The sequence below is a fragment of the Hypomesus nipponensis genome, chromosome 19 (assembly GCF_054491055.1).
Source record: "Hypomesus nipponensis isolate SF chromosome 19, ASM5449105v1, whole genome shotgun sequence".
Taxonomy (NCBI): domain Eukaryota; kingdom Metazoa; phylum Chordata; class Actinopteri; order Osmeriformes; family Osmeridae; genus Hypomesus; species Hypomesus nipponensis.
In genome coordinates, this window is record NC_140379.1 from 5,184,986 (window position 1) to 5,198,997 (window position 14,012).

The window sequence follows — 14,012 nt, forward strand, 5'->3', positions numbered from 1 at the left end:
TCCTACCACTGCGAATGTGGATTGCAATCCCCATTTAAACATCTCCACATCGATATTCATACAGTATCATCCTATCGGTGAGTGCGCAGCCCCATGATACGTGAACAAGTCAGTGCGTGTACTCCTCAAGGCGGCAAACAGGAAACATGAAGGAGTTGGGGGACGTCAAGACAGGAAACAGGATGAGACATAACATTCCACTTAAATGAGAAGCGGACGAGCAGATAATTAGCCCAAACTGAAGGCAGAGAGAAAAAGCCCGGCTCTAGCCACCGACTGCAAATCCTGTGACCCGGCAAAGCCTTGGCCAGTGGGTGGGTATGCCTTATATCACTCTTCTTCCATTTCATTTGATTTCACATGTTCCATGCAGCTATTTACTCTTTCCTGTGAGTCTGTGTCACTTCCAGATTTATTTTTAAACCCCAGGGCCCAGTGCAGACAGTGGCTGACCTTTATTTAAATGTCTCCTCCACTCGGAGCAGATCTCATTACAGCAAGACTGGTGGCTCCACACTATCCATTCTCCTCAGAAATCTTTACTTTCTCTCCACTTGCAATTCTTCCCCAGTTATTCCACACTGCTAATTGCCCAGCCCCCAGTTAATGAACTACCAGACAGGAGTCTAGCCATCACCAGTCCAAAACATTTCAACACATTGCATTTCCTCTCGATTACAGAACTCGGACGACTGCAGGGTAGATTAGGTCATTTAACACCATATGAACATCCTATCCAAACTATCTGTCCCTCTACAACCAAAATCCCTTGTTGTGGGCACCAGTGTGGCGTTTCTACATTTTGCCTGTGGCCCAGTCTGTGAGATAATGGAGGCCTGTTCACTCAAACTATAACAGTGAGACCAAGTAAACAAGTACAACCTACACACACCTTTCCCTGTTAGGCCCGGATGCGGCTCTTGCCCTTCAATCCAGAGTTCTAACTGTCATTCTGTGCTTTTGAAAAGCAAGAGGTGAGAGGGTCAAATGGAACTTTTCACTTTTGAGATTCAGTTCCAAGAGAACCACAGGCGCTTTGAAACAAAACGTGCGTGTGGCTGTTGCCTTCCTTGTGTTTGCGGGGGGATTCTGGGAGTGGGGGTCCATTGGTAGAGTGTTTATGTTCGGGATGTTTTGTCCTCTCACCTGCTCTGGCTTCCTCGCAGCTCTCCTTGATCTTCCTCCTGCAGACGGCAGCCAGGGCGATGAGGAGAGCCAGCAGACACAGTGCCAGACCCACAGTCACCCACAGAGCCACAGGGGGGAACACCATGTTCTGACCTGAAGGAGCCAGGGAGGGAGGGAGGGGGGGGGGCGGGGAAGAGGAGAGAGGAAGAGAGAGGAAGAGAGAGGAAGAGAGAGGAATGTTACCTACTTTAGCACACTACCACCATAACCGTCACGGTTCGGTAGCCATTGTTTACATTCATTCCTATCCTCGTTGTGATCATACTGTAACGAATGATTCTCCCAGCGATATTTGCCATCATCATAAACATTGTCAACAGCATCATCATAATTGTTCTCCTTTTCATCACCTGTCTTTATCGTGATGGTCATCATCAAGGGTCTCACGATCCAAATGCACCCACATGACTTTCAATGTGTCTGACTTGATTTATTGTTCTGAGAGTCTGCAGACCCTGGAGTGTGTCAGCTTTGCCCATATTGTAGATATCTCAGGTGTGACAACGTGTTTCTTTTTTCACTGGATTTTCAATCAAGGGTTTGTGCCTCCGTGTAGAGGGTATGGACTCGTGCTGTCTGCTGCGTTAAGCTTCAAGTGACATCTCTTTTGTCTTCTTACTGTTATGTCTTCAAGTAATTCTGATGCCACACAGCAAACAATCACCAAACCTTTTCCACCTTTTTGATAAAAGTACATTTCAAACTTGGACTTTTCATGCGCTTGCAGAGACACTACAGTGGGTCTTTCAATCAGATGAAAGCAAAAATTCATTCTGGAGGCAATTAGATCGAAGAGTGAGTGGCAGCCTATTGGCAAACTGGAACTCATAAAAAGAAGAAAACGGTTAAAAAGAGAAAATAAAAAAAGATATTGCAGACATCCCAAAATTTCCCCAGGGCATTTGGATGCAAGAAAAAAAGTAAGAGGAGAAATAACATTGGAGCCACTAACTAGCAGTGAGCTTGGCGCTTACACAAACAGGCCTCTCTCAGAGAACCCACTCCGGGCAAGATAATTGAAAAAAGGCTAAAAATTGACTGGCGTCTGGAGGAGGAAATGACAAAGCATCTGGAAGGACTTGGCACAGGCTGTGAGGACAGAGAGAGACAGTATTACACAGCCAAATACAGAGGTCAATTGGAGGCATCTTTTCTTTTCTGGGAGGATAAAAACAGCCCAGAGAAATGCCATCCATTTTACCTGATCCAGAAGGCCAACAAAGTGCCATACTGGAGAATGGGGCATTGCACAAAGAGATGGAAGGTTCTGTAGAGCAAGGCCACAATGAGGTCATAATGTTCTTAATTGATATGTACATTTAGGGTAATAATACAAGTGGTGTCAAAGATTATGTCACATCGTCTGACCTGAACACTGCAAATTTTGTATTAGACCAAATTCAACCATCTACATTTTGTCATTTTAGCAGACGCTCTTATCCATAGCGACTTACAGTTGGTACAGTGACATTCCCCCGAGGCAAGTAGGGTGAAGTGGACTAAACGTAATTTGGTGTGGCCGAGAATCAAACTGGCGACCTTCAGATTACCAGCCCAATTCCCTCACCGCTCAGCCACCTGACTCCAACCAAGTAAAATGACTGCAAACACAAACCCTGATGAGTAAGTGAAACTCATTAGAAGTATTTACGCTAAGCTTATTGCGTATTCAGCTATATTACATTAGTGGTAATATTTCGCTGCATTCATTCAAGATGTCATGTACGGTCACACAATGCATTGAAATGACCTCTGCCACTGTCCCAGCCGTTACAAACAGCCCCTCGTCTGAGAGGACAGAGAAAATCAAGACACTCCATCTTGTCGTTTCGACAACATTGCACATGCTTCCCCGAGCTCGCTATGACGGATGTGTCGAGGCTGTCTGTCTAGCAGGCCCCCCTGCTCAAAGTCTATTTAAAGGATGACCACCTGGTAGCATGACCATCTTAGCACACGGGCGTAGGGACGAGGCTTCGTCGGAGCGCTCTGATTCATGCATGACGACTTCACATACGGCCTAAAGAAGACTGAGAGGTAATGAATGTGTCTGGCACTTTTGCAGAAATACTGTGCTTTCTTCTTTCTATTCAGGCTCTATCTCACCCCCCATCCCACTGTTCTCTCCCCCCCTCGGGGCAGACTGATAAAGACAAATGCCATAGTCGGCTATCATTCGCACCAAGGCCCCAAAGGGGGGCAGGATCATATTTTTCTTTCTCTCTTGTTTGATGATGTGATTTTGTTTTCTTCAGAAATAGATTTGTCTCTAATGGCTCTGTTTACCTATCCTCCTCCCCTCCCCCCTCCCCCTCCCGCTCTTTTCTCTGGTGGGTGCGAGGATGGAGTGGTTTGGGCTGCAGTGTCACATTATGGAGAGTCTGCAGGTTGCCGTGGCTGCGGTAGCAGAGCCACAGAGGGCCGGCTTGTGGGATTTCGACAGAGCACAAGGCAGGCAGAAAACGTCCACGCTCGCATTCATGTCTACTCTGGTCGGTTATTGAAGAATATTTGAAAGGATGGATGTAGCCTCTTGATCGCATCCAATGAGAAAAACCTCCAGATGTGTTTCTACGGAGAGCAGAGGACACAAACAGGACGTGTCTCGGGGAGGTGTGTTCGCTTTAGAACCGTTGATATTCAAGGAGCCTGAATATTATAGCGTTAAAAGTTGCACTCGCTTCTCAGTGTTCGGACCTGGAGGTGGGCCTTCGGTTTTTAGTTTGGAAATGGAGCAACCGAGCAAGCCATTTAGGTAAGCATTTCATTTTTAATTGGAGCGAATAGGACGATTAAACACCAGCTAGCGAGCTCACATCAATGGGTGAGGAAAGAGCCTCTCCTGTTCCTTCCAAGAAACAGAACAAGGGCTCACTAGCTCATCATTCAAGGCGTTATTCACCCAGTCTCCCTCCTCCACAAGGACTAAGCTGAATGTATAAGGCCAGATTTGCCTCCATATCCCCCCCAGTCCCTGTGTCTTCACTTGGGCACCCTCTGTGAAGCAAAGCGCTGCTAAGACTCCCCGGCCCGTCCTCTCAGTCTTGACGACGTGACGACGAGGGATGGTGGGAGGGGATCAAAGTGGCTTTCTCTGCAGCTGTCAGCTGCAGAGAGTTTGACCGGGCCCGGGCACAGACCCTCCTCCTTAGCTGTGACCAGAGGAGGGCAATATCCTCTGGTCCAAAGACGAGCCCACGGCAACAGGAGCCCCAGGGCTCATTGCTGACCAGCTGGGGGGGATGAGGGGAAGGAAAGAAGGAGTCAATTAGGTGTCTCTTTCCTTGTGAGGCTCAACCAAAGGCCTGGCTTTTTCGAGCTGGGCAGTTTGTGAATGTGTGAGTGAGTGTGTGTAAAAGAAAGAGGGGGGAGATCAGGGGGCTTCCTAGTGGTTCAGAGCTGATCAGAAGGGGGCCGTTTCAGACCAGGGGCTAGCCCTGAGGGGAGTGGCTCCAAGGCTGAGGCTTTACCCTGCTCCAGGGCCTCCGGGTCCCCTGAGCCAGCACACAGACACTGACTGAGAGAGAGAGAGAGAGAGAGAGAGAGAGAGAGAGAGAGAGAGAGAGAGAGAGAGAGAGAGAGAGATCAAACTGGAGAAAGACTGCCGTCTTATTACAGTCATCAAGGGTTTGACTTGACCACGGCCACCATTTGCTGTGCAACACATCACCATTCATCCAGTTTCCGACGGCCGTTTGCTGTAAATCACTCACTGGCCGTGGTCGGAATCAACTTGAGATGCATAGCAACGACTTTCAACTCCAAAATGATTCCAGGTTCAGACAGACTCACACCTCTCTCCCATTTAAACGGCAGTTAAAAGGTGAGGACAAAGTCAGTCAGGAAGAGATCAGCCAAAGAGGCCCTGTGATAGATGTGCAGGCACATCTCGCTGAGAACAAACAGTCCTGCTGCCACCGATTCAAGACCTCTTTATATAGTGCCGTCTGTATGGAAGAGCCAACCTCAGAGGGTGATGATTGGCAGAAACAATAATACCAACACTAATGGAAACAGGAGCCCAACAGTATCAGAGGACAGGGATTAGCCTGCCTGGGAGACATGAGCAGGAATATGATTTACTTTTCTATCCAAGGAGGAGGGAGGGTGGGGGGATGTTGTGTTTGGGGGGAGGGTGGCATTACACTGAATGAAAAACTTAGAATTAGTTTTGGCCTCTGGTCTGCTGTCACACTTTATCCTATCAGCCCCCCTTCCTCACCCCTCGTACCTCCGCCCGCTCTGGCTCCTGTTGCATCCTTTACTCTCAGGGCGTCAGAGGTTTCGCTCCAGCAGCAGTTGACTGGCTAGCATCTGTGTGTCCTTTCACTATCTCCCGGCGCATATCTCAGAGAGAGGACAAGGAGCTCACCGGGAACAGGAACAAGTTGGCAAACAGAGATGGATGGGCACGGCTTTTAGTCCTGTCAGCATCTCTGAGTCTTCCTCTCTCGCTCTCTTTTTGCATTTCAATGAATTGCTTCGCAGCTAGAACCCCACGACTTGTCTTATTGGCATGCAAGGAGGAAGACCGCCCCTCTCCCTCTCTACGATGACCTGGCGCTCATCTACTTACACAATTTGTCTGACGTTATTACCCTCCCCTCCAAGCTGTGGGCTTGGGAGGAGGAGGGGGGGCAGCACACGCACACGCGCTGGGTAATGACTCTGTATTTATTGGGGTAAAAAGTCTTCAAACAGCCACTTATTCTCCGGGACATGAAATAAAAGATATGGAGAGAGAAGGGAGGTGAAGGGTAAGAGAGAGAGAGAGAGGGGGGGGGGGGGAGAGAGAGGAGACAGAGAGACAGAAGGGGAGGGGGGGAATAGGACTGGAATCAGAATGAAGCCTGAATGGTGTTGGTCTAAGTTCAGTCCTCTCTCTGCTGCTGATCTCACTGCAAGGCTTGTTTGGGCTGTGGAGTCGGTTGAAAGTTGACTCGGCCATCAGCACATGTCTGGGGGTTCAGATGATGAGTTGGGGGAGGTCACCTCCTCCTGAAAGTATTGTGACAGCTGATTTGATCCATCAAGGAGAGAAGACTCCATGCAGTTGAATACTCATGTTCTGGGCATGCCTGGGCATGCCTGGCCTGGGATGGGCAGGGATGAACTGGGCATGCCTGGTGTTGGCATAGGTGGGCAGGGCAAGGCAAGGCTAGTATGGCAGGGCAGGGCTACCAGTACTATAGATTGACCTGGTTTTGGATTAACAAAGCATAACAAAATAAGCAGAAACAAGATTTGAGCACAAACTTGTCCGAATCCATTTTTGACTTTATGAAGGACAGCACCTTCTCAATTCAACCTGGATGCACAATTTTAAGTACTTTACATATCCAATGACATTTGAATTTTGAAAGTCTTTGCTGTGCCATAAAGCATTTACTTAACAAAATACCCAAAATGGCGACCATTAAACCCCCCATCTTATGTTTTGTCACATGGTGTCGTGTGGAGTCCAACAGCGCCTGGCATGGGGCTCAGCTCTCCCAGTCAGATCAAGGTATGGTGTGTAAAACAAGGGAATGCATACACCGGGATTTGGCGATGCATGAAAAGAGAATGAGATAACCCCAGGTACACTCAGGAAGATGATTTCAAAATCGTACTCAAATGTGCCCCTAGCAAGGTTAATGTGATTTTCTTATGGTGGCTTCTAATCCCATATCCCAGTAGGAAGGCTAATTAAGTGTGTATACTGTTCAAAGCAAACAGCATGGCTGTCTTGTTAGCACCCAAGCCTGTGTATGTGGCAGCGGTGGAGTTTATAAACACTGGCCTGGGGGGACTTTGCTAAGTGTGGGAAGGAGAATAGCACAACCCACACACACCTCCTCCACCAACCTCCCCTCGCCCCTCCCAGCCCCTCAGTGGTCTCCATTAAAAACCTCCTCTGACATGTGCTAACTGACAGAGACTCCATCACCACCGCACGCTCCCCCCCCACAGAGGCAGGCTGGCATTAAGATGTTGGAGGCAGAGTGCTCTATCGATTTTTCCCCAGCTCTTCCATGAGCCGGAACAGGGCAGGCAAACTTTGGGTGCAATAATCAGTTTGAAAAGTCGTGTTCTCTAAATTTTTAATTAGCTCTAAAACAAGGTCTGAGAGAGAAGCGAGGGATTGTGTAGGAGGGAATCGCTAGTGACAGCTATCAGCGCCACGACCGACAATCTGCCGAGCTGATCAAGTTGGAGTGGAGTGAAAGAGCTGAGAGGAGGGAGAGACGAGGCCACACGGCTCTGATGGAGGGAGGGAGGGGGAGAGAGAGAGGGAAAGAGAGGGTGAGAGAGACAGAGAGAGAGAGAGACAGAGAGAGAAGGTGAGAGAGACATGGAGAGAGAGAAAGGAAGAGAGAAAGTTCAAGAGAACTGAAAGAGACTGAGAGAAATGAAAGAGAATTAACGCTGCAAATTTCAAGACATCCTGCCAAAGGCATTAAAGCACAGATCTAATCCTAACCCGTACATATGCACTGGTTTAGGGCCCCTCACACCTTGCCAACACATGTAGCAATTTGGTCTTTGATCTTCATGTTTGACATACTGTATTTTCTAGATGTTTACCGAGAATTGTTTAATTGAATAAACCCAAAAGGGGGTTATACACCAGAGAGTTGCATCAGTGACAATGACATTTTTAAACACATCATGACAGGTGTTAAGTTTAAGCACTGATCACAAAGCAGTAAGCCATTTCCACATCTCCCCCAAGCCTTAGAGGAGATAGCACGTTTCTTAGTATGTCTTGCCTTCTGCAGTATCACCAGGAAAATATATAATGACAGGAATTTTCTTAAAAAGATATGCCTCTGTATATCTTTGCCTCGGGCTCTCATTATAATACAGCATTTCTCATTTTCCTCTGTGCTTACTGTGGAGATGAATGAACACTCTATACTCCAGAGCAGGGGCACAGGCAGAAATGTGCATGTATGAGTGTGTATGTGTGTGTGTGTGTGTGTGTGTGTGTGTGTATGTTGCTTTGTCTAGCTACACTTGTGTGGACCAGAAATCCCCACAAGAATAGTAAACTAAGAAATAATTTACCGTGTGGTGAACCTTTCTTAGTCAAATTCAACTTCACTAAGTTCAAAGTGCTATTTCTAGAAGATTTTACGGGGATTTAGGGTTACAGTTAGATCTTCAATCAGGGTTGGGGTTAGGAGTTAGGGATTATTTTATGGTTAGGGTTATGAGCTGGGGTTAGGTTTAGGGTTCAGGTTAGGTTTCGGGGTGAAGCTTGAGGTAGGGGTTGAGGTTAAGGAAAACAGGATATTGAATGGGATGTGCTCAACGTGTGTGTGTGTGTGTGTGTATGTGTGTGTGTGTGTGTGTAGAGAAGGAGGGGTTGGGGGAGCAGGTGAGATCACTTATCACCATCAAGCAGGACATGCCAAAGACATCTCACTCTAGAATAGTCTACATGTCTTCGACAGAGCCTGTTCTCACTCTAGAATAGTCTACTTGTCTTCGACAGAGCCTGTTCTCACTCTAGAATAGTCTACATGTCTTCGACAGAGCCTGTTCTCACTCTAGAATAGTCTACATGTCTTCGACAGAGCCTGTTCTCATTCTAGAATAGTCTTCGTTTCAAAGTAAGCTCGTACACAGAAGTGCACGGTCCTCTGTTTCCATAGCAACACAATATGATGCTTATAAGAGCAGGCATGCTAATTAGTAATTCCTTGTGCCAAAGAGACTGTACAATGGTAAAAATTGAATAAATACATTACAAGTTACCTAGGAGAGTGTGGTATGGATGCAGATGAATATACTGCACCGTGAACACAGCGATACACCCGGTGCTAGAAAGATGTTTTTGATCTGTCGTTACGACATTACAAGACTAAAAGAATTGGGACAATATAGAAATCTGACAATAAACTACACCGGCTGTTTACTTAGTCAGTGCACAGAGTGGAGCCTACAAGAGTGAGTACAGGGGAGAAAGAAATCAGGTGTGTGTATGTGTGTGTGTGTGTATGTGTGTGCACGTAACAAGTAACCAACCCCCTCACACATGACTGGCTGAGTCTTCCTCTCTCACCTCTTTGGAACGGCCATGTGGTTCAGCAATACGAGCCCCCCGCCACATCCCCCTCTGAACTCACAGAACAGAACAAAGCGGGAGGTTTGAAGGCCCTCAGCCTCCACTTCCATTCAGAGCACCACACAGATTCCTTCCATCGACCTTCAGCCAAAGAAAATAGTGTTCCTTCTACACAGCGCACGGTAAATACCAACCAGGCGGTAAATTCATTTCAATACTCTGCAACACCTGAACTTAGCTTCTCGGTATTTGGAGGGTCTGGTGGAATGGTACAGTCCAGTATCGGGCAGCTATCTGGTGGAGTGGTAGAGTCCAGTAAAGGGTAGCTAGCTTGATCATACAGAGTGAATATCAAGATCCATTATCTTCCAGTATCCATTATCCATTAGCCTGACAACAAAATATGACAATGGGCATGCAAAAGCTCTCCAAAATATCTCCATGGCCATTACATTGTTTTATGATTATTTTCACAGCGCACAATACTGGTGAAATCAAGTGATCTTGAGTCAGATGTGTGGATCTATGGAGTTATGTAGAGAGCTTGTGAGAGTATACAGCCAATCCTATTGGCCATCCTGATCATAAGGAGAGCTGAACATGACCGTGTACCCCTGCTATGAAAAACAGTACTATTAACATACTGTTGAGGGTCCGATCACTAACAAAGGAATTCATAGACTTGAGTCCCAGGGCTTTGAAAACCACTGGATATGTGATTTCGTTCAGCGTGTGTGTGTCTGTGTGAGTGAGTGCACGCTCACTAAAGAGTTTCCTAAAGAGTTCTTTAACTCCAAGAGACCACGGGTACAATAGATCTAAATGTTTGATAACACACTTAACTCCAGCAACACTGAATTAAAAGTTTGTACGCTCTCCATCCTCCTTCTGTAAGTTTCTCTATTATCCAGCGCTCTCAAATAATAGCTTACATAATCAAATTATATATTATCTGCCATGACAAGCAGCTAACACATCTCTCCTTTGTAGTACAGGTTCTTGTAAATTGAACTCGCATACATTCAACCGCTGCCTGAGCATATACAGTAACCATGCTTCTCAAAGGGGCTTATTTCAACCCTGTGAATGAACACTCTCCCTTCAGCAAAAGTGTGAATGTGCCCATAATGGAACACAAGGTTCCACAGGCAGGTTCATTATACCGCCCTGTGACGTGCTTAGTTTCCCTCTATTAGTCATTTAGCAGTCGTGTGAGTGCCCATGCTGGTGGCTTTAATCCCTGATCCCCACCTGCCCTCCTGGTGGGTGCTCTAGTCACCAGCAGGTGGTCATACTGTGTCATATCCCTCCCTCTCTCTCTCTCTCTCTCTCTCTCTCTCTCTCTCTCTGTCTCTCTCTCTCTCTCTCTCTCTCTCTCTCTCTCTCTCTCTCTCTCTCTCTCTCTCTCTCTCTGTCTCTTTCTCTGTCTCTCTCCCTCTAGAAATCTTATTCCACACACAACCACACCCGCACACATCAATCCTCCATATCACACTCCCTCTCTACATGACTGTGTTTGAAACATTGGGGCTGGCCCCAATGATGGCCTGGGAAAGTCTATCAGGAAACGATCATGTTCTATTACTGCAGGATCAAGCCAGAGCAGCAGTTTGAAATTTGAATGAGTTTGAAAGTGTCCTTAAGCCCTAGTTATGCAACACACTTCCACGGACTAACTTTCTAACTTTATTTTGGCTTTTGACAGCATTTTGCAAGAACAGCTGTGATATCTTTTTTTGAAACTTTTTTTATCGAGACGACCGATCTTCCAATCAGGAATGTCTTTAAGGCGGGTGTATTGGCATTGTTTACTTATTTGAATGTTAAGTGTGACGGGATTTTCTCACACATAAACCCAGTCAGACTGAAGAAGTTAGATGACACTGTAACAACCCCACCAGGAAGTGACACGTCGTGTTTATGCAGAGACCGCGCTCCTCACACAGCTCAGTCAATGGCCGAGAGCACCCAGACAGATACATTATAGATATGACAGCCGCTTTAAATGCGGGTCAGCGAGCTGTCTCGCGTCGTTGATGGAAAGCCGCACTTACCGCAGACCCACCCACAGCCAGGCGGTGGGGTGGGGGGGGGAGGCCCGATGAAATTAAACACAGTTGACAAAATTAATAAGGTGAGAGGAGTGAGTCTATTTCCCTTTGGACAGTTTGGCTGTCATAAGCTGCAGGTCGTCATGCGGTAGCGAAACAGGCATGGCTAAAGAGGGCGGACCAGCAGCCAGATCTTAATGTGACCAGAATGAGAGGGAACGACTCCAGTCTACTCGCTGTATGCCGACGCTGGGGCAGGGTAGGAACGGACACTTCCACCGCACCGTGATCGCCTGCGATTGCAAAGAGGGCCGTGGTATTTGACGCTATGACTCTGAGGGAGTGGGCAGTCTCTGCAAATGACTCACCATGATTGCATTTCTAAATACATAGTGACTCACCGGAGTCCCAGTTCAGTGCAAGTGTGCACCCACTGTTTGGGGATGTGTGTGTGTGTGTGACTAAGCTCCAGATCAAGGAGGATTGGGGAGGGGAGAGAGGAGTGGCTGGAACTCACCTCAGTAGGGCGACGACCACACTAGGTACATTCTTAACTTTCAATACACACTGTAATCAATTACCGGTCTCTCTTGAGATCTCAGGGATAGAGCTGCCTATTTCAGACACAGGCTAAATCTCCTCTCACTCCTAATTGAAAAGACATTACACTGCTAGACAATACTCTTTGTGTATAGTTAGCCATTGATTCGGACTGTTTCATGGCCCAGAACAAAGCAATTTTCGTAGGGTGCAAACATCCTTTGTGGAACAACAATTCATGGTCTTATCTCATGTGGAGTTTAAGCACAAATAAATGGATATGAATAATTAAAGGTAGAGCCTTTGAAGGTATGCCCAACCACTTTTTCTGGTGGCCATTCTCTGGCTCAATGTCTCTGACAGGCTGCGGCTAATATGATTTGATATATCGTGAAGCAAAGACTGACGCCAGGCCTCCCCGAACCAATCCCTCTTACAGGATTTAGCAGGGACTGTGTGAAATGTACACTGTAGGCACCCTCTTGGCCTCACCCAAAGTGCTCACTTGTGGGCCCAAATCAAAGTGAGGGTGATCAATGACTAAAGAGGGGCTTTGACTTCTTTACTGAGGTCATATACATGGCCTGTTCTGGAAAGAGGGACATCAAAAGACAGGTTCCCTGCAGCCTCCCGGGCAGGTATAAATATGTCACTCTCCTCAGTGGGACGAGGGGCTACGGCAAGCTGTCCCAAAGGGCCAAGGACACTCTGACTGTTTGGGCTACGAGTACTCTGAGGTGAAATGTAGAGCAATTTCTCGCCCCCCCCTTCCCCACCCCCCACTGCCTCTACGCACACGCACACAAACCACTCAACAGTATAAACAGCATTTCACAGCAGAGGTGAGTCACAAACGCCTTTACATGTGCCCAAAGAGTATGCCACACAAAGAGCATAGAGCAGTACCAAAAAAAAAAAAAAAAAAAAAAAAAAAACAACTTCCGAACCAGGAGGAAAGAAAAAAGTGAGGACGGCAGGGAGCGAAGCAACATAGAAGGGAATAAATCCCAATACAAAGAAGAGAAGCTCTTTTTATCTCTCTGATTGTACGATTCTATGAGAGCAATGCAGTGAACTGGAACCAGCCCAGCCTTAATCCCTCATTCAAGCCAACAATCCCTCAGAGCTGCAAACGACAAGAGTGAGAGCATGACAAATAATATTGCTGGGCTATAATACAGGGATAAAACTTCCCATAGTGATGGCTTGGAGGAGGACATTCAAACAACTCAGCTCGGTGACAGGAGCAAGTGGTCCCCAGTTAATAACACTGATAGGAAATAATGTGCTTACAAAGCTGCCAGTGCTGCCTACCTGAATTTATTTTAGATTGCCCCCCACCCTCTATTATTCCATCTACCCATTTGGTTGTTTTCTCTGTCTGGACTCCTGATAAGACAGAGCGTGCATTCAGAGCAGGAGAGAGAGAGAGAGGCCTGTTTGTAAATTGGACACTAATTAATACAGTGCTCCATCGGGAGAGCTGTGTGTGTGCTGCTCTGCTGACAACGGATTCATTTATACTGCTGTTTTTCCTCTTCTCCAAAGGATCCGTTAATTGCATTTAAATTAGACCTGTAAAAAAGTTGAGTGGGGAACAAGGAGTAATACAGTGTTTTGTTTTTAGCTTCCTCTGCTTGCTTGTTTTATAGGCTGGCATACGCTTGGAGAGGCCTGGCAGGTACCAATTTAGACGGCAACATACGTCAGGAACAAGCTTCTGGAACAGATAATAACATGGTCGGAGGGGTGAAAAGGAAAGAGGTTAGCAGAAAATGTAATGAAGGGAAAAAAAGAAGGAAAAAAATTGATTCTGTCGCGCAGTGTTGTCCGCAGTCGACTTATCTAACTTCACTGTGATGCAGGCTCCTATTGCCGATTCAAACTAACATTTGCGTACGGAGGCTTGGATGTGCATGTGGGAAAAGAAAACACGTTGAACAAGTGTGTGTACCTGTCAGCAAGTTCAAAAGAAGTGAGGGAGAGGAGAGAGGGATAGAGAGAGAGAGAGAGAGAGAGAGAGAGAGAGAGAGAGAGAGAGAGAGAGAGAGAGAGAGGAACACAATTGCGTGCGCTTCTGTAGGTCTAGACCTATCGGTGTAAAGGGTTGGGCCCTCCCATGAGGGCGAGGGAGCTGGGCAGTCCTCCAGGGAACACAGTGCAGCAGATTGGAGAAGCTG

At 46.9% G+C, this 14,012-nt stretch overlaps 1 protein-coding gene across 3 annotated transcripts in view; it reads right to left on the bottom strand.

The window, feature by feature from the left end:
• cd276 (CD276 molecule) overlaps positions 1-14,012 on the bottom strand; it is a 49,323-nt gene that overhangs the window by 17,161 nt on the left and 18,150 nt on the right. For all 3 annotated transcript variants that reach the window (XM_084682440.1, XM_084682439.1, XM_084682438.1), the window contains exon 5: positions 1,147-1,281. In XM_084682440.1, coding sequence (XP_084538566.1) covers positions 1,147-1,281 — 135 coding nt within the window. The remainder of the gene's footprint in view (positions 1-1,146; positions 1,282-14,012) is intronic.